The sequence below is a fragment of the Sander vitreus genome, chromosome 11 (genome assembly GCF_031162955.1).
Source record: "Sander vitreus isolate 19-12246 chromosome 11, sanVit1, whole genome shotgun sequence".
NCBI lineage: Eukaryota > Metazoa > Chordata > Actinopteri > Perciformes > Percidae > Sander > Sander vitreus.
In genome coordinates, this window is record NC_135865.1 from 25340021 (window position 1) to 25360902 (window position 20882).

At 40.4% G+C, this 20882-nt stretch overlaps 1 protein-coding gene across 2 annotated transcripts in view; it reads right to left on the reverse strand.

Moving 5' to 3' along the window:
• The window catches only part of man1a2 (mannosidase, alpha, class 1A, member 2), a 138656-nt gene that overhangs the window by 1230 nt on the left and 116544 nt on the right, over positions 1-20882 (reverse strand). The window contains exons 10-14 of one of the 2 annotated variants that reach the window (XM_078262526.1): positions 17927-18042; positions 16373-16592; positions 15669-15841; positions 9856-9971; positions 1526-5806 (exon numbers count right to left, since the gene is read on the reverse strand). In XM_078262526.1, the coding sequence (XP_078118652.1) occupies positions 5671-5806; positions 9856-9971; positions 15669-15841; positions 16373-16592; positions 17927-18042 (761 nt within the window). In that variant the 3' untranslated portion in view covers positions 1526-5670. Of the gene's footprint in view, positions 1-1525; positions 5807-9855; positions 9972-15668; positions 15842-16372; positions 16593-17926; positions 18043-20882 lie in introns of those variants that run through there. The other variant, XM_078262527.1, reaches the window with a different exon arrangement.

Consider the following 20882-nt stretch of genomic DNA (forward strand, 5'->3'; position numbering starts at 1 on the left):
TGTTTTTAAGCAAACGCTGCTCAAACAGGATTTCATAGTGCATTTGTTGGGGACTATTTTCAGACACGGATCAATCCACATTTGGTGCTCTAGTGAGTATTTGGGGCAGCATTACAGTGGGTTTTCATGGTAATGATGGAACGTGTTTTTATTTGTTTTTGGAGCTCTGTGGCACAGAGGAAGAAAATCAGGCTTTGAATACATACTGTTAGATGGATCAATCCATTGTTGGTTTCAGTCTTTTCATGGAATTAAAGCGTAACTCTCGCCAAAATGCAACCTAGTGTCTTTTTGTGACTGTACAGGAGTCAAACTTTCGTTTAAAAGCATAATTAGGACAGAAGCGACACTTTTAAGATTTATCACATTTTCGTTTATCGGTCAAATGGCCTTTTGAATGGGAGAGCTAGGGACACTTTTATGCTAGCCTCAAAATAACTATTTTTAAAACACTAAGAAGGCTCGACACAACATGAAACTTTGCTCCAAGTATCACCAGGGGCTCTACACATGAACTCCAGCATTGAGAACATTGTTTGTGTACCCAGAGTTTACTAAAAAGAAAGGTTTTGAACGACTCATGTTAGCAGTTGTTGTTTACACTATCCACCATCTTCTCAGTCAAAAAGTGTCGATCGCCGAATGCAAATGAACAGACCATAGGAGGAAGTGTCATTCCTATATGAGGCTCCTTTTTCAACTACAAGGTCAATATTATTTTTCACTAACAACAAAACAACTAATTATCCGTGCATTTATATGGAACTAAGCTTTAGGAGCTTTCCATCTTTACTCTCCTCCCTCGACTATTTTTGACTGGCTCGATAGACGGCGACTGGAAGAACAACTGCTAACATGAGTTGTTCAAAACCTTTCTTTTTAGTAAACTCTGGGTACACAAACAATGTTCTCAATGCTGGAGTTCATGTGTAGAGCCCCTGGTGATACTTGGAGCAAAGTTTCATGTTGTGTCGAGCCTTCTTAGTGTTTTAAAAATAGTTATTTTGAGGCTAGCATAAAAGTGTCCCTAGCACTCCCATTCAAAAGGCCGTGACCGAAAAACAATCCTTTAAATCCAAACTTTAACTAGGTCGTAGTGTTACCGTCCACACTTTGTGCACTCAAGATGAGCAGCATTTTGAGGCAAAATAAAAAAGCGCAACACTGCCAAAAACCAACTTAAAATGTATCAATTACTCCATTTAATCCTTGACTCTATTGTAGTTGTAGAAGTACTGTCTGTTCTGCATAGACCGCGAGACTTCATTGACAGATGAGCAGTTGATCTACTGCCTTTGTCATGAGGACAGGTGGGGATATAATAAACTAAGTCAGCATATTGATACATTTTAAAAGAACCTTTAGTCAAAATGTTTTTCAAAGCCTTTTTCTGTCATTTTGATGCTCTGAACAGTTTTCTTTGCATTTGTAGATGTCAACTTTTTACTCCATCACAGATCTGCATCTACCTGCACGTCAGAGGACAGACAGTGTTTGTGCAAACAAAAACAAAAAGGACGAAATGTGTATCATAATGATGTATTACAAAACACAAAGCAAAGGATGTGAAGGAGTACAGTATTGGCCAAGGCATCACACATCTGACAATAAGGCTTGAAAAGAATCAGACACACATTTGTTTTTCCTGGTTAAGTGCAATTCCTACTCTTCAGCTTGAACGCCTGCATAAGAATCATCTTTAGTATTTGAATCCTGCTCAGTTTCCTCTCTTTATCTAAACCAGTCAGTTAATACACAGAGTTTGGACACATTGCAGATTCAGGTCACACAAACAGGCTTATTACTGAGCGAGCGAGCGAGCGCGAGCGCACACACACACACACACACACACACACACACACACACACAAAAGCCAGCGGTAATGGCTACTGTGAAAAGAGGTGGAGCAGATGGATGCAGCTGTGGTACGGGAGGAGGGAGCTGAGCTTTGAGGCAACATACAGAGAGGAGCGCAGGAGTTTGTGAAAAGTGTGTGTATGCGTGGGATAAAGAGACCAATAAAGGAAGAGAGTAGGATGTTGAGCTTCGTGTGAAAATGGAGCGATCCTATAAGGTGTTGTGTGAGAAACTTGGTACAAAAAAGAAACCGGGAACATTTTAAGAGATGGAAAAAATGCAAAGGAGAAAAAGCAGAAAGCATTAAATAAGCAGAGTATCCAGGATGGCCTAAATCCATACTAAATACTAATTGTAGGCAGGTTTTCAGTATGCAGTGTGTTCAAACTGGAAAAGTAACAAAATAAAAGTACACTGAAACAAAGTATGTATGCCTACTGTTGATGTAATGTAAATAGAGGAGCTACTCACAACTGGGAAAAAAAAGAATAAATTGTGGATGTGGAAAGACAGCTCCAGAAAGATCTCAGAATAACATTATTAAAAGGGATACTTTGCCGATTTCAATCCAGCTCTGTTTCATCTTTGTTTGGGCAATGTTTAGATGAATGGTGTTTGGCTCCCCCCCGTCTTAAAGTTAAATTCACAGTGGCATTTTGAGGGCACATACATACTTTCCCAAACTTTTTCTGCAGGGCCCACCTTTTGAAGATACAAATATTTTCAAGCAAATAATTAGAAAAACGCGCACACACACACGCACGCACGCACACACACGGGTTCATTGAGCCCATCATTAAGCCATATTATCATATATTATACATATCTGTATTTTTTGTTAAACTAAGTGATCTTTTTTCTCAAGAACAAAACACCCTGGTTGAATCTCTACCAACATGGATGGTGGCTCAGACAGACTTCAGTTAAAAAATGATAAAAATGAAAAGCATTTTGCTGATGGGGGGCGGGGGGGGTGGGTGGGTGGGGGTGGGGGTGTGTAGTTTTTGACATTGGTGGTACAGCAACAACACAAAGTGGTTTGACTGAAAATTTGACTTTTTGAAAAGTAAATGGTTGATGTAATATTAGATTATTTAACCTCAACGGGACTCAGCAGTCTCACTCATTACAACAGGAAACAGGTAGTCATGCTTTCAATCATCATCACGTCCTCCCTTCCGCTGCCCGTTCCTCTCCCTTCTTGTTAAAGGAACACGCAGACTTATTGGGAATTTAGCTTATTCACCGTATCCCCCAGAGTTAGATAAGTCCATACATACCCTTCTCATCTCCGTGCGTGTCATAACTCTGTCTAGCTTAGTTTAGCCCAGATCCTGGAGGTAACCGGCTCCATCTAGCCTACTGCTCCCAATAAGTGACAAAATAATGCCAACATGTTCCTATTTACATGTTGGGATTTGTATAGTCACAGCATGTACAAATAACAAGGTCACATGAGACGCAGCCATCTTCTAACCGTATACATACTAGGAACTATATTCTCAGAAGGCGAAGCACTGCTACTTCTGTTACTTGGGCGGAGTGATTTGCTCGCAGCACACGAGAAGCCCTGTGCAACGGAGTTACGACACGCACGGAGATGAGAAGGGTACGTATGGACTTATCTAACTCTAGGGGATATGGTGAATAAGCTAAAGTCCCAATAAGTCGGCGTGTTCCTTTAACATTTCTTGCGGTTCAGCTACAATGTTTTGAGCTCACACCACTGTCATATTTGCTGCTGCTCTCATATTTTCATTCTGCATTATTACTTTTCACTTGAAAGAAAACTGAGTTCCATTTAAAATGCAAACTTATTTCTCTCTTTTTCTTTTGAAATCAAGCAGATATAGGAGCAGGTCTAACTAACATTCTAGGGTTTGAAATGTTTAATGTGCTGAGGTTTATGTTTGAGTGGCTAAATTTCAGGATCTACGTTAACAGGAATGAGATGCCTTTGTCTTCTGCAGCAACAAAATTAGCCAAAAATGTACTCGATTTAGCTCCTTTTTTCAGATTTTTCCCAGACCTCAGTTTCTTCACAGATTTTAAGGTTTTGACGTTTGTTTGATGATATGATGTCGGCATTTAGCAGTTGGACAATATGATGAACAGAGTCAAATCAATCTGTACAGTAGCTATTAAATCATTGTTCACCAAAACAATTAACACAGCTATATAGTGTACATTTCACAGGTGAATGTTCTGTATATCTGAAGATAAAAACAATATTTCCACATTGTTATCCAAAATAGTTTTGTGATTGAGAGATTATCCAAAACCTGGACATCATGAAATTAAGGACAGACTTTTCTGACTGATGAGGGAACCCTGAGCCTCAGAGTTTATTTTTGTTTTGTTGTTTTTTGAAATTGTGGACAGGGAGAGGTAGAGGTTAAAATGGAAGAGAGGAGAAGACATGACAAAATACAGATAAAAGCAGAAAATAAGAGAGGGACTGAGTGAAAAGTGGTAAAGATGATGGAGATGGAGAATTTTAACAACATCATGAGTTCATACAACTTACAGTTAGGTGGTCCAACTGGTGATATGGGGTTGAACAGAGCAAATGTGGCATGGGGAGCTCAGCAGGGAGACTTCATTTATTCAGCTCTTTCAGTGCTACACTTCTATTTTCCTCTTCTTCATAGTCTTCCCATACAAAGTGCACAAATAAATGATTCACAGCAGAGGTTATTTTAAACACACGCACACACGCAAGCATTGTTGGGTTCTAGCCTCATTTCACAAGGTATGACCTGAAAATGATTTATGAAAGGAAATGAAAGAGGAAGAGCGGACAGAAGAGTTGATAGGAAAAAAGGTGGAGGGGAGAGATTTAAGAAAAAAGAAGAGCAGCATCCAAACGAGTAGCAGCAGAATGTTTGGGGTTGTGGCTCGGTGACGTCTCTAACTGGAGGAGAAACTGGAAAGATGTCGAGGTGGAGAGTGGTGAAGATGGGGAGGCCTGCTGCTGTCACCGTGTAGTTACCGTTCCACTTACAATGGTCCACTTTTCTGAAAAAGGAGGATAAGAAGAAGAGGAGGAAGAGGAGGTGGGGATTGTTGCCACAACCTAACCTCCCGCTGATGATGGGACGAGCTGCTAACATTTCCAGGTCAAAGTTCATCTGATGAAGAGTAAACGGGAAGTGGAATGGGCAGGGGTTGGGTTCAGGGAGAAGCGAATGGGCTTTGATTCAACCCTGTGTCCCCATTAAAGATTTGTTCAAACTGGGAAAAAAACACACCTTATCAACAGACCCTGTAAAGTCCTCAAGTCTGTCTGCCTGGAAAAAAAAAAAAAGACACTTGCATCAGTACAGTGTCAAACCGACAGCGTAATCCTTCAACAAAAACCCCATACTGCACTCTCAGTGCCTTGAGTCTGTAGAGAGAAAAGTTTGGTCAAATCTCAAATCAACACTAAAAGTAATAACAAAAAAACTAAATCAAGCTTCCAGATTTGGAGCTCGGTCCTTCAGAGTCAATTCCAGCCAGTCGTGAGGCTGAGCAGCAACACCCACCGTCTTTCTGATTAAAGCAGAGAAGACAGAGAGATCGACAGAGAGTGTCAAAGAGTAAAACATAGAAGAAGCGAGGGGAGACTCAAAGTCCTCTCCACGCCGCAGTGGTCTGCGCGCGAGGCTCTCCCTCCGTCTCCTCTGGTTGATGTCTGCAGTCCGAAAGCAGTTGAGAGTCTGTAGAGTTGAATGTAAGTTTGTCCAGTGTTGGCGGGTGGGATTCTGGGCAGGCAGGCGGGCATACAGTGGCGCCCCCTGGTGCTGTGGTGGAGGAAGATGGCCTGCCCGTCTACCGCTGAGCCGGCTCACTGCCGGGCAGGGTGATGTTGCCCAGGTGGAGGACAGGAAGTGGGTGAGCCTCTGTGTTGAAGACCCAACTCTCAAACGGCATCAGGTCGTCGCTGGAGAACAACAGGTACAGATACCTGAGGGGGGTTGGGGGGGGGGGGTTAACGGAGGGAGGAAAAAGGGGGTGAAGATGAGAATGATTGGGTAAGGAAAGTGAAGAAGAATAAAGAAGTGAATGACATCACTGAGGCGCAAACCGAAAATATTCTGCATGTTTGTTAAAGTAGAGCACAAAGTGTCAGCTTAAAGGCACAGGAACCTGAAAAGCCTGCATTTGTAGCTAAGTATTAATAATGCATGTTGTCTTGCCAACAGCTCTTTTAGTAATTGTTGATTTGCTTCTATGTTTGTTGACCTATATTCTTTAATCTTCATTTCCTAGTTCAGACTTTGGGTTTGAAACCAGTTTGTCTCTATTTGGTCCAAATAGGAGACACAGCTCCACCTGGGCGTCTCCGTTGATGTGTGATTGACATCATTAGTCTAATTAGAGTTCATGGCTGTGGGAGTCCTCCAAATCCACCTGTACACTTTGTGCCAGGTTTTTTGCCAAAGAAACCTACGCCACAAGTCTTTGTTGTTTCCGCAGTCATCTTGATTTAATTTGCATTTAATTGTAACGCCCATGCAGTACCATCCTTGTGCCTGGGCTTCGGTGAGAAAAGTTATTTGATGTTTTCCGTTACTTTATTGCACAGTATATCACATGCATTCATACAAATGTAGATATTTTTAATACCTTTTTTCTGTTTAATACATTCTGTGTGAGCAGACTCACTTGGTTTATGAAATCTAATCAACATTAACATACATCTGGCAAACACACACACACACACACACACACACACACACACACACTGTGCTGAAGTAAGTTTTACACAGCAGATCAGCAGATGTTTGGATGCTCCATCTTTGTGCAGATTGGCAGCCAATCAGCAGCCTGTTGCTGTATTGCTTTGATGCGATTGGCTCGCAGCCAGCAGGGACAAAGACTGAGAGCATAGATAGACGCCAAAGGCTGCATATCACTGAGGCATTCAAATGTCATCGTCTGAGAGAGTAACCAGCCAGTTTGGCGGGTGACCTTTGACGACTTATAGACTTTAGACAAATTTCACTGATGTTTCGACGCTTTGTGGGTGTTAATTTCAGACACATCTAAGTTAAAAGTGGAGGGCTGAAAAGTAGCTTCCTGCCAACAGAAGGGCTGACAGAGTAGCCAATAAAGCCCAATTTGCTCTGTTTTATGATTATGTTTGACCCTTCACACACAGGAACATCAGTGTGCACTGAATTACAAGTGCTGGTCATATAATTAGAATATCATGAAAAAGTTGATTTATGTCAGTAATTCCATTCAAAAAGTGAAATTTGTATATTATATTCATTCATCACACACAGAGTGATATATTTCAAATGTTCATTTATTTTAATTGTGATGATAACTAGCTTTGGCACTGTGTGCAGGTGCCAAGTCCTGTTGGAAAATGAAATCTGCATGAAGTGCTCTAAAACTTCCTGGTAGACGGCTGCATTGACCCTGGACCTCAGAAAACACAGTGGACCAACACCAGCAAATGACATGGCACCCCAAACCATCACTGACTGTGGAAACTTTACACTGGACTTCAAGCAACGTGGATTCTGTGCCTCTCCTCTCTTCCTCCAGACTCTGGGACCTTGATTTCCAAAGGAAATGCAAAATTTACTTTCATCAGAGAACATAACTTTGGACCACTCAGCAGCAGTCCAGTCCTTTTTGTCTTTAGCCCAGGCGAGACGCTTCTGACGCTGTGTCTTGTTCAAGAGTGGCTTGACACAAGGAATACGACAGCTGAAACCCATGTCTTGCATACGTCTGTGCGTGGTGGTTCTTGAAGCACTGACTCCAGCTGCAGTCCACTCTTTGTGAATCTCCCCCACATTTTTGAATGGGTTTTGTTTCACAATCCTCTCCAGGGTGCGGTTATCCCTATTGCTTGTACACTTTTTTCTACCACATCTTTTCCTTCCCTTGGCCTCTCTATTAATGTGCTTGGACACAGAGCTCTGTGAACAGCCAGCCTCTTTAGCAATGACCTTTTGTGTCTTGCCCTCCTTGTGCAAGGTGTCAATGGTCGTCTTCTGGACAGCTGTCAAGTCAGCAGTCTTCCCCATGATTGTGTATCCTACAGAACTAGACTGAGAGACTATTTAAAGGCCTTTGCTGGTGTTTTGAGTTAATTAGCTGATTAGAGTGTGGCACCAGGTGTCTTCAATATTGAACCTTGTCACAATATTCAAATTTTCTGAGATACTGAATTTGGGGTTTTCATTAGTTGTCAGTTCTAATCAGTAAAAGAAATAAACACTTGAAATATATCAGTCTGTGTGGAATGAATGTATACATTATACAAGTTTCACTTTTTGAATGGAATTACTGAAATAAATCAACTTTTTCATGATATTCTAATTATATGACCAGCACCTGTATATCTGCACTGCCGGCAGCAGCAGATAACATTCAAAGAGCTGCCAGCAGGGGGGAACAGAGAGCCACATTAGTGGGTCACAGTCTGCATTCAGAGCCTCTTCTCCCTTCATCCATCAGTGATGATGATGATGCACCACAGAGACGTTAGAGTAGTCCTTTGCATTAATCAGCCTTTAAAACACTTTGTGGCAATAAAATAGAAAAACATAACATATGCCAGTGTGTTACCTGTCATTATTGCTCTTAGAAGAGTAATGCTGATATGCAGCAGTTGTACAGAAAGTAAGGGTTCTGTGGTCAGGTTACTGACTCTATAATAATAAAAAAATGAAAAGATGAAAGGTAAACTAGCCAATAATATGATTTGTAAAGCTTCTTTTAATTCTACCGTTTTGGAGGCATTCCATTCAAAAAATTAAAGTTTTCACAGGACGATAAACAGCTTCATTATGTCACTAAATAGTTCTGCTACAGTAAAATTAGCCAGGAGCATTTTGTGCTTTAATAAAAATGACCCAATACACAGAGTACTATGATGTTAGCACACGGTGTTATAGACACTAAGAGCTATCTGTAAGTATATTTGTTATGCTTCAAATGTGCTCTTTAAAGTTATAATCCTGAAGATTTTCATGAAAACATGTTTTTTTATTCCTACTTTTGCTCAGCATTTTTCAATAACAGTCTTTCAAAGTATTTACATTCGGAAGTTACCGCTCTATATAGTAGTTTTTATTGTTGGTGGCAGAGTCCGCCATTCCCGCACTGGATTCAAATTGCCTTCACACGCACGAGGGATTCACAGGAAACCAAGTGCGTGTAAACCAGCGTTACTGTTTGAATTTTATCTCGCCGATATCTGCCTCATTCATGTTCGCTCTCTTGGCAAGCAAACCAAACATGTCCTATTGCTGCTAGTTCCTATTAAAAGCATACCAAACACGGGGTGACTTTAATTGTGAAGTGAAACATTTCTAAATATTGCAAGGAGTAATGGAACAAGAGGGAGCAGCCACAGTGAGCTGTCAGATGAAAGCTGCACAACTTCAACTCCTCAGCAACATAACCAGCTCTTTTCACCGTGCACTGCTGGAAAACTACTCGAATGAAATCAGATCGCGGTTGCTCATGTCATGATGGAAAAAGGCCAATTATTGACTGAATTCTTTGCTAAAACAACTTAAATGTTTTTGGCTGTGTGGTAAACAGATGCACCAACTGCTCTCATGTTGTATTTCTAACAAAGTAGCTGCTCAACGAGTGTTTAGTGTGGTATTAAACCGCACTTGCTGGTACTACCAGTAATCACCAAATCAACCCAGGACTGAGTAGATTTTGTATTTGAGGTTTGTTTTTGAAGTTGGAAATCATTTTTATTTTTTATTTTTTTCATTATCCGTTTATAAAACCTAAAAGGATGCCTGCTAAAGGTCTGTGACTGACACGCTGCCGCTTTTATCTTTTTTCGGCTCATTTATTTAAAACCATTTCACAAAATATGAGCACGTAATTGCTGCAATCATTTTTTGCTGACAAGTCCTTTCAATCAGCCAACCCACCACCTACCCACTAAATGATTGCCTTCATCACAAAGGTGATGAATGAATCATCAAAGCTCAAGCCAAATATTCAACGTATTAAGTGTTGGCTTACTTGAGCGTCTCGGCCAGGAAGAAGCTCTGCTGCACATCGTCATAGGTCGGGTTGGAGGAGTAGACATCCTTCACCCCGGAGAAACCTCCGCTCACCCTGCAGTACTTATCAATGGCCTGGAGGAGACAAGGAGAGAAGAAGGGAAGGAAAGGAAGAGAGAGGAGAAGAAGAAAAAGGAAGGGAGAACATAAGAAGAATGAGGAAAGTGGGTGGAAGGAAAAGCAAAGGAGGAAGAAGATAAGGAATTAAGGAGAAAGCAAAAAGATGGAGTGAAAGGAAAAAAAAAAGGATAAAGAGAAAAGTGCAAGTGGTGGGATGGACAGAAATACAAAAAGGAAGCAAAACCAAAAGAGGGAATTTGGAATTTGAAAAAAAAAAAGGAAAGAGAAGGGCAAAGAGAAAACGTGGGGGGGATGGAGAGCACAATTTTAATAAGCTTACAAAAGCATGCTATAATTAATTTCTTTCCTTGTGACAGATTAGAGCGAGTCCTGGGGAGACCCATACAGCAGCTGTAGAAAAACGGAAGGAAATGAAGATTACCACAAACGCCTCCCTACATTTACATTTTATTATAGAACATTTTCTTCTCGTCCCTCCTCTTCCCGAATCAGCTTCATAGGGAGGGAACACACTCATTTGTTTCATGTAATGCTACATCTGAGGCAGAGGGAGCTGCTGCATAATGACAAAGTAAAAATGTGGTTACACTTTACTTTAAGGTATCAACATAAGAGTGACATGACACTGTCATGAACATATAAACATTATAAACAAGTCATAAACGTTTATGACATAACGCTTCTTTTAGTAAGTGTCATTTGGTTATTGTCATGACAAGTTAGGGTTAGAGTTAGTTAGGGTTCATGTGTTCATGACAGTGTCATGTCACTCTTATGTAGATACCTTCAAGTAAAGTGTTGCCAAAGTTTTTCTTTAAGCGAGGCAGACCCTGTGGAGGTCTGTCAGGGGCCATTTTTTTTTTTTTTTTAACAATCTCCTAAAAATAAAAAATGTGAGAGGTTTCTTTCTAAACAACTCTTTTGTTCTTAGTTTTTAGTAGCTGTCTGTGATAAAGAAAACGGTGTAATCGGTGTATGCATGGAATGTAAGATACATTCAGGGAGAGGTTCAATCAGATTTCTTTGGACGTCAGATTTTCTTTAAATCCTAACAAAAACACACATGGTGTCCAGACTTTTCAGGAGAAATTGAACCCATGTTCGTAGGTTCGTGGTTAAATTGTGATATAAATCCCTTCTCCGTGCATTCACGTTGACTTTTGAGGGTTTATCTCTGACCCTTTAAATGACGGCAGACGTGATATCAATGTTTCAACAACATCAACAACAAACATCACAACCAGGAAGACAGCCAGTCAGATAACAGCAGAGCTTGGACCATTCAAATTCACTGCGACTCAAACACATCCAGAATAAGCAACAATAAACAACAGCAAGTTACTGGCCTGCTGCATCCAGTGTTGCTAGTCAGAAAGAAACTGTCACCTCTTTGTTTCTATGCTGCAGTGACAGCAAATGAAGACCAACAAAAACCTAATTTAACGTCTTTTGTAACAACTTACCTTAGATATCGATTTCTAACATTTCTGATAAAATTAGCACAAATGTGTATGCTTTTTCCATTCTAATATGAAAAAAAGTATTCTCTTATTAAGAGGCAACACTCACAAATAAAAGATTCATACATTAATAAATCATTTAACTGGGGTGCTGATGATTTTATTTTTGAGGATTTAGCACACAGCAAAGCCGAGTTTGTGATTTTTTTAGCATTTCTAAAAGAGTGGCAAATAAGTGGGCCAGCAAAACCAAGAAAATGTCACATATAATGGCACTTTCCCCCCACAGAGCACACCCTGATGATGCCCTACGGACTAAATGTCGAGTGCTGTTTTGGCTCTGAGGAGTAACAGTGTATCCTCTAGCTGAAAACAAGTCTAATTTGTGAGCAGGTGCTTTCCCCGTCTGCACACACCCACGAGTCAGCAACACCTCATTAAAAATGCAGCAATCGTCCAGCTCGTGACACTGACGGTATGCTATTACCTGTGTGCTCTATTGATTTGCAATAAGGACTTGTTACAGTGAAATTGGTGCCTCCATAAATTTTTTGCCTGCATTACAGTCCTGCTCATACCTTATCGACTTTCACTATTAACGCATGTAATTGAAAGCATTATCTCTGTCCTTGTCTTTCAGAGTGCGTCTTTTTCTCGCACACGCGCTCGTCTTCTCCCTCCATCCAGTCCTCGATTGACCGTTTTGCTGTCAGCAGATTTCCGTCGCAAGGAATTTGTTCTGTAATTCCTGTAATTAATAGGCAGCTGCGCCCTGCCGTGCGTTTGCCCTTCTGGAGCCACACTGCAGTGTCCCGCAAAAAAAAAAGAAAACACACACCACTCACACCATAATAATAGGTGGTTAAAAGACACATTTCAATCAAGTCACATTTGCACTCCAACAAACACTCAATAGCCTGTAAACTTCAAATCTTCCTACTGGGTTACGGTACACCCAGTATAACTGTACCCATAAATGTAGAACACACACACACAGAATATTTGCGCTACATAAATTATCTGATAAAAAGTCTACCTGTAGGAAAAGGAGGAGTGGAGTGTCTGCAGCTGCTAAGTAAGGACACATTTCACATTACAGCAGCAGCTGGGCTTCACCTTCACACACACACACACACACACACACACACACACACACACACACACACACACACACACACACACACACACACACAGGTAAAAGCCAGCGGTAATGGCTACTGTGAAAAGAGGAAGCGGGACAAATAGAGGCAGGTTTGGTGGAGCAGATGGATGCAGCTGTGGTACGGGGGAAGGGAGCGGAGCTTTGAGGCAACATACAGAGAGGAGCGCAGGTGTTTGTGAAAAGTGTGTGTATGCAGTATAAGGTGTTGTGTGAGAAACTTGGTACAAAAAAGAAACCGGGAACATTTTAAGAGATGGAAAAAATGCAAAGGAGAAAAAGCAGAAAGCATTAAATAAGCAGAGTATCCAGGATGGCCTAAATCCATACTAAATACTAATTGTAGGCAGGTTTTCAGTATGCAGTGTGTTCAAACTGGAAAAGTAACAAAATAAAAGTACACTGAAACAAAGTATGTATGCCTACTGTTGATGTAATGTAAATAGAGGAGCTACTCACAACTGGGAAAAAAAAGAATAAATTGTGGATGTGGAAAGACAGCTCCAGAAAGATCTCAGAATAACATTATTAAAAGGGATACTTTGCCGATTTCAATCCAGCTCTTTAGATGAATGGTGTTTGGCTCCCCCCTGTGTTAAAGTTACATTCACAGTGGCATTTTGAGGGCACATACATGGTACCTATGAACTATAAAGATTAGTATACTGTATAGCAGTGGTTCCCAAACTTTTTCTGCAGGGCCCACCTTTTAAAGATACAAATATTTTCAAGCAAAGAATTAGAAAATGCCACATTGTTTATGCCAAAAAAACATCTCAAGCAAGTCAGACACCATTTTAAAATTTTACTTTAAAGACTTTACTCAAACCTAGTGACTTTTGAACATCCGTGTGCTAAACAGACATAAAACTATAGATTAGCAAAATTAAATAAGTTCAGAACAAAGAACGTCTAGGATCTATCATCTGCATTAGTATGCATGTATATATGCAATATTAAATAATGCAAGGGAAGCAAAGATGAGCCCTTCGGCACCAGCTCTCTTTAGTGTCACTCTTACTCAATGCAATCACACATCATAAACACACTTTGCCAATGTATTTGCTTTCCACACGAGCGCAAACGCACTTACTCCCACTCAGAAAAACAAAGCGAAGTAGTTTCACTGCTTCAAATTGGAGGGAAAATAGGTGACAAGATGACTGACAGGAGAAAGAGGAAAAAAAGGAGAGTATGAAAAGAGTGGGAGAGAAAAACAGAAAAGGGTGACGAGCAGGCCAGTTGAGGTTTAGACAGAGAAGACACATTGACTGCAGCATAGAAGACGAGCTCTTTAATCCTCTGTCAGGAGTGGAGCAGAGGAGTGAAAGATAGAGAAGACTTTCATTTCTGTTCTACTTTCATAAAGCGTTTCATATTAAAACACAAAGGGAAGAATAAATATCTAATAACATCTGAAAGAATCACAAGTCCTCACATTCACCTGCAGGTACATGTCTCACACACACACACACACACAGAAAGAGAGAGAGAGAGAGAGAGACAGACATAACAAAAGTAGTTCTCTACCTATATGTGCTTTACTGCAAGGTCAAAATCTCTTATCCCTTAAAACAATACTGCAGTCACACGATACACAGACCTGAAGAGACAATACAAGAAACTGGGAGATAACATTTCTGTCTGCAGCTGAGTGAGACCTGCACTAAATCTGGTTTCACAAGCTCAAATGAAGCTTAAAACAACTCCCTGCCACTGGGTGTCATAGGCACAGGGGGAATGGCATGAAAACAAATGAAGACTCACAATTACGCGGAGTCTGACCTTCTGACTCAAAAGTCGATATTAAATCAGTCGCAACTGCAGCAAAACAAGCTCAGCTCACTGTTTAAATACTTTCACTTTCCAATGGAAACTAGGCAAATAATATATATTCAGGAGCTTTGCCATTTATTAATCTCAAACCACAACACCCACTGTGATTTTCATCTTGTGCTGTTAATGTACCGGTACTTGGAGCGGCTAAAAGGGAACAAAGAAAGGCTCGCATCACAGCAATAATTCATAACATTTTACATACCTAATAACAACGTGAGCAAAGAAGTCCTAATTACATAAAACAGTTTCTATAATAGTTTTGCTGAGAAGCGCAATGAATTGCTGCTCAAAATGTTCCTGACTCTGAGTATGACCATATTCACTTTTAAATAGTTCACTGGACATTGCTATACAGGGTCAGGCTGTACAAGTCAGCTCAAATGATAATGAAAATGTCCTCATTTTTAAACTATCATACATTAAATGATTACATGTTATACGTCAGAGGGTTGCTGGCAAAGTAAAATTTGATGTTATTTTACTGTACAGTTTTTTAAATTTTATTTTTTGCCTGGAAATGCCGAACATCGAAAACCAATGTCCACATGGTTAAACTTTCACAAAATCTTTTCCTTTAGAGCTTTTCCGACATTTTCAATTGAGTCATGTTCAGGATGAGCCTGACTATGACCATGTCAAATCTGAGGTACTTTTACTATCTCCCTCCAAACTAAATTAAAAGTTGGCAGCGCTGTGGAAGCTGTGCTTTGGATCAGCATGAACATGCGTAATAAAAAATAAAAAAATGTGTTTGGAAAGGAAGAATCAGGCTAAATAAAGTCTGGATAGAGTGAGCTTCAAATGTCCTTTAACAACACACACTACTTTTCAAAACTTTTCAAATGTCACCATACTATTTTTATTTAGTAGATTTAGTTTACCCTGGTGGTGTAATTCATTTCTCACTTAATTTGAGGTTGATTTTGTACCATTATAAGACGACATTTCTCATAAACCCCACTGAATTATGCTCTCTCACCTGTGTCATGCTAGGAGTGTTTTCGAGAGCAAGATATTTGAGCAAGAACTGATGATTCATAGAGGGAACTTTTCCATCAGACTTTACCTTTGTCATGGCTGTCCTCCATTTAACAATGCCAGCAACTCTGAAAGCTTGAGCTCATTTTCGTGTGGGAGAACAGGGTCTTAAAACTGTACTTGTTTGGTGCTGCAAAGCAACTTATTTATTATTTATTATTATTATTTAGTTACAATGACATGTATGACATTTACCTGTGCTGCCTCCCAGCCCCACTGTCGATATTTGGGATCGTGGGTGAACCTCCACATGTACCAGTAGGTCTCGATGACCTCCGGCCGCAGGATGTAGTACTTTTCGTTCTGCCGTACGGCCACCGCCTCCAGGCCGCTGTCGAACTTAAAGGCCTCCGGGCCAAGCTTCAACACTTGAGGGAAGGAGAAAAGGGTTGAGGTGGAGAAGGATAAAGGAGAGATAAAGAGGGGGAGGAGGAAAGGGTAGAAAAAAAGAGATGGAGGGGCGAAGAGTAACAGAGGTGGTGGTGACAGGGAAAGAGGGAAAAGACAGCTTGATCATTGCTATCAAACTCCCTGCCACCTAAACAGAAATCTCTCCCACCCTCCCTCTCTTTCCATCTTCATTTGTTGCCATGGCAAACTCTCCTCTTTCTCAGAGCAACCTCACGATTTCTGAACACACACACACGCATGCATGCTTATTTGCTTTAACTAAATAAATCCAATAAAAATTAAAGTCTGGTTTGAAGCACTAGTTAATTTTGAGGTTATAGGCGTGCAGAGATAGCAATAATGAGGATAATAATAATAATAATGGCTTAAAAGTAAGAAACACCATAGAAATAAAATAATCTTATCTTCAGGTTGTTACATGTAATTGGGCTTTCATGGCAGTGTTATTCATTCTAAAAGTACACGTGTGTGTTTGTGTCCCTCCTCACCCGTCCTGTCGTAGGACTCGTGGCAGGTGTGTGCGATCTCAGCTCCCAGCTGCAGGTAGTGTCCGGCCTTGTCGTCGGGCGAGCCGTCAGCGCCCAACGCAAACATGCCGCCGGCGAAGCAGGCCAGGTGGCCCATCTTCCTCTCCAGGTGGCCGTTCTTCCACTCACCAATGAATGTCAGGCCGCCGTTAGATTTGCGTATCAGGTGGCGCTCGATGGCCTGGAGGGAGGAAGTGTGTGTGTGTGTGTGTGTGTGTGTGTGTGTGTGTGTGTGTGTGTGTGTGTGTGGTAATTGAGAATGTATTTGTGGACGTTTGTGAGAAAATACGACCCAAGAAAAAAAGGGGGTGACGCAGTATGTTTTTAGTGAGAGGTTTGTGTGAGAGTATTTGTATGCAGGTAGTGATTGAATGAGTACATTAGGAAGTGTGAAATGTTTGTGTTTGGGTGAGAATGAAGAGATAAAGTCAGAAAAGGGGGAATGACACAGTATTTATTATAGCAGGCATTTGGATGAAGGTTATCAATGGAATATTAAGGGTATGCGTGCGTGCGTGTATGTGTGTGTGTGTGTGTGTGTGTGTGTGTGTGTAAATATGGGGTTAAGTTGTGTGAATGGGGCATTGACATTGAGTGTGTATGAGGGTGGGGAAAACAAAAAGAAAACAGAACAAAAGTGGTCAGTGCAGAATTTAAAATCCAGCCACATTCCTCACCCTTCGCTCTCTAACATCTGTTCTGCTCACTCTCTGACACTCCTAATGATTGACGGACATCTCCATCAAGTACAGACCAACATCTGCTTCCTGCTAAATCCACTCTCACTTTAATTTAAAAAACAAAAGCACAACTCTCTCCTGTAAAGATGGGCACTGAAAACTGCAAGCAGGGAGTTTTTGTGTAAAAAAAGGACAACTGGTAAAAATGTAAGTTTACTTTTGTTGGCGAAAGGTGCTGCAGGTTGAGCTGGGACTACAGATCTGAAACTTAAGACTTTGAGCCTGTGAAGTTCTAATATACTAGCTGGGCCTGGTTTTATGACTGTATTTCTTTTCGGCCTTTAATAAAAGTGTAAAACAACAAAAATTAAAAACTATACATTCAGTGAAATAAAATTACTACATAACTAACATGCTCTATATAAGAAAATATAAAAAAAAAACAAAAAAAAACAACAAACAAACATGAATGTTTGTGGCATTACTTCCTAAAATACATTTTAATTCTTCGTGTGGGTGTCTGGTGATTTGACAGGAAACCGATTGAAATATAATCAAATTAAGAGTTTGTCTTTACTGTAATGGTTCATCTTTCTCTGCAGTAGTGTTTTAAAGTAGTATTTTTATAATGTGCAAGAACAAATGGCTGCAAATGTCTTCCAATGGGGAAAAAAAAAAGAATTGACTGAGCAAAAGAAAGAATTTAGTTTTTTTTTTTAAATATATAAATACATTTTAGTTTTCCTCAGATTATGCACACTGTGAGTGTCTATTTGGTTGAGCAGCTAGCATATGTGGAAAGAACTGTATGCTATGTAACTGTATTGCACTGTACCTCGATGGCGTCATCATAGGTCTTGCGGGCTTCTGTATCGGTCTTGTCTGACATAAGCCATGCCTTCAGCAGGTACTCGTAAAAACTGTCCCCAAGTCCTCCAACTGAGGTGTGGTCTGGAGAAAGGGAGGGAAAAGAATTAGGGTTAAAAAGTGCACGGTGGAGGGACACGAGCGAGGGTTCTGATTTTGCCTGAAAGTCATTAGAGCAAAATATATATACTGTATCAAAAGCATCGTTTCAAACCCTGGGTGGTTTTTCTTCTCTGCACCCACAACATATTGGCAGCATGTTTCCACTCATTTCCCGTTTTTGTTTACCGTTTCCCCGATGTGCTCACATTTCAATGTCCCCAAACGTCCTCTTGAAAGTTTACACAGCTTTCATGGCTGTCCTAATTTGCAGGACACCACATAGAGAGGATGGGACGCAGCCAGCAGTCATTCTGAACAGACTATGAAAATAATTTATTTTCTCCAGAGCGAGTTTTGAGCCCACTTGATCTAATTTTTAATGGCAATTTGGTTTATTTCAGGGGCTGAAAATGACCTATGACAATATTAGCAAAGAAAAGACATTCGTGCATATGAGATTTGCTATATTGCTATAGTGTACCATTATGACAGTAGATACTGTCACATATAATCAAAATCTTAAGCAAATCTACTTTAGAGTTTGATTATATGTGACTTTGGTTTTGTGAATGACAACTAAATAATTTGCAAAAGAAAATAGTTATTCAAAGATACTTTAAACTGAACAAATTAAAGGTGCAGTAGTCCTTTCACGGAACTCCCGCAGCTCTTCGTTCAATAAACTGTCTGTACACCTACAAAGTTCTCAATGCTTCGGTTAACATGTAGGGACCCTCATTATGCTACCGTTGAAGTGTGGTGATATTTTGAGCCTTGTTAGTGGTATAAATAGCGATTTGTTTTTACGTTCCCTGTGCCCCAAATACTAGCGTTGTAAGCTAATCAGCGGTCCACGCTAGTGTCTTTCAAGCTACAAACACATTCAATTAGCATGAAAACAATATCCCAGAGAGCGACAGAGTGGGTACACATCTGTTTATAACCCCTAGGTTCGTTTTGCACCGGAATTGTCCTTTAAGAATATATCAAGAGTTAAAGGACTAATGTCTTAGCAGGATTTGGAAAAACTTGTCCATGCTTTTATCTTCAGTAGACTTGACTACTGTAACGGTGTCTTTACAGGTCTTCCTAAAAAATCCATCAGACAGCTGCAGCTGATTCAGAACGCTGCTGCTGGAGTCCTCACTAAGACCAAGAAAGTGGATCACATCACTCCAGTTCTGAAGTCTTTACACTGGCTTCCAGTGCCTCAAAGAATTGATTTCAAAATACTTTTGCTAGTTTAAAAATCACTAAACGGTTAAAGGGCTAAAATACATTTCTGATCTGCTACTACACTATGAATCACCCAGACCTCTCAGGTCGTCTGGGACAGGTCTGCTTTATGTCCCCAGAGTGAGAACTAAACAGGGGGAAGCAGCATTCAGTTTTTATGCTCCACATATCTGGAACAAACTCCCAGAAAACTGCAGGTCCGCCGCAACTCTCAGTTCTTTTAAATCAAAGCTGAAGACCTTTCTTTTTGATGTTGCCTTTCTTTAAATAATTGTTCATTTCTTATACTGCACTGCAACTTTTATTCTCGTATTTTATCTTTTTGATGTTGCCTTTCTTTAAATAATTGTTAATTTATAAGTCCTCTGGGAGGCCAGGTTTGGAACCTGTGTTGCAAAAGAAAAAGAGTTAAAGTGTAAGTCATAAGTAAGAGTTGGCCTCTGTTAATTTGTTCTTATACTGCACTGTACATTTTATTCTCGTGTTTTATCTGTTTTTAACTGCTCTTTAATGTTTTATGTAAAGCACTTTGAATTGCCCTGTTGCTGAAATGTGCTATACAAATAAAGCTGCCTTACCTTACAAAAGTTTAAAGTTATCTTGTTTTGCTGGGGTGAAGCGCTCTTATTTGAGGAGAGAGATCCTCAGTCTTTGGATTTAGACCGCGTGTCAATAATCCTTTGTTCATGCACATAATTATTCATTAGCAGAAGAGAGAGAGAGAGAGATAGAGCATGAGAGTGACAGTAAATCCCCCATAATACAGTAGAAATTACTTCACTGTAACATAGCAATTTAACGAGAGTTTTAACCATAACAACCTTGAAACGTGAAACTTCCATCCAACCTGATCGTACCAGGGAACGATAAGGTCAAGTCAAAATGAAAGGGGTGATAGAATGATTATATAGGGTATTTCACACTGTTCCTTAAGGTCTCCTAATAGGGTACGTAACATTGGTTGGGCTGAAAATTGCCTGAATGCTATTTTATTAGGCCCTTAACTACCCTGTGAATATGGCTCTATTTGGAACAAGAGCTTTCCTTCCAAATATGGAATGCTCATGAATATTTAGATGAGCTGCGCGCTGATTGGTTTGAGCAAACCCCATAGAAACACATTGGAGACGAGACAGCAGGTCTCATATTTCAGACACTGCAAAGTTATACATTGTTTGTCTACCATTTCATTATTAAATCCACTTCTGAGACTTTTTTAAGCGAGAAATCAACTATATAAAGCTCAAATATGGGCCGTTTTACGAAAATTGATGGCTAATTGCAAATTTGGTAAGACGTGTCCGATTTCAGGAGGTCCACACAGTCTGACGAGACAGCGGCAGCCCCGCTGCGCTCCATACCCAGGAGAAAGTCACCGTTTCTGGGTTACTGGACAACCGGGGCACGGGGCTCCGCGGAGCTGGCCGGCTGCCGGCATAACTATAGTATATTTACAGTTTGAATTTCATCACGCCACTTATATAACAGCTACCATAAGGTCTTACAAAGCTAACGCTTGTGTCCGATTTCAATTTAATGCATTTTTGTGAATAGGAGGGGTTTCTTTAGCTGCTAGTGTCCATTCA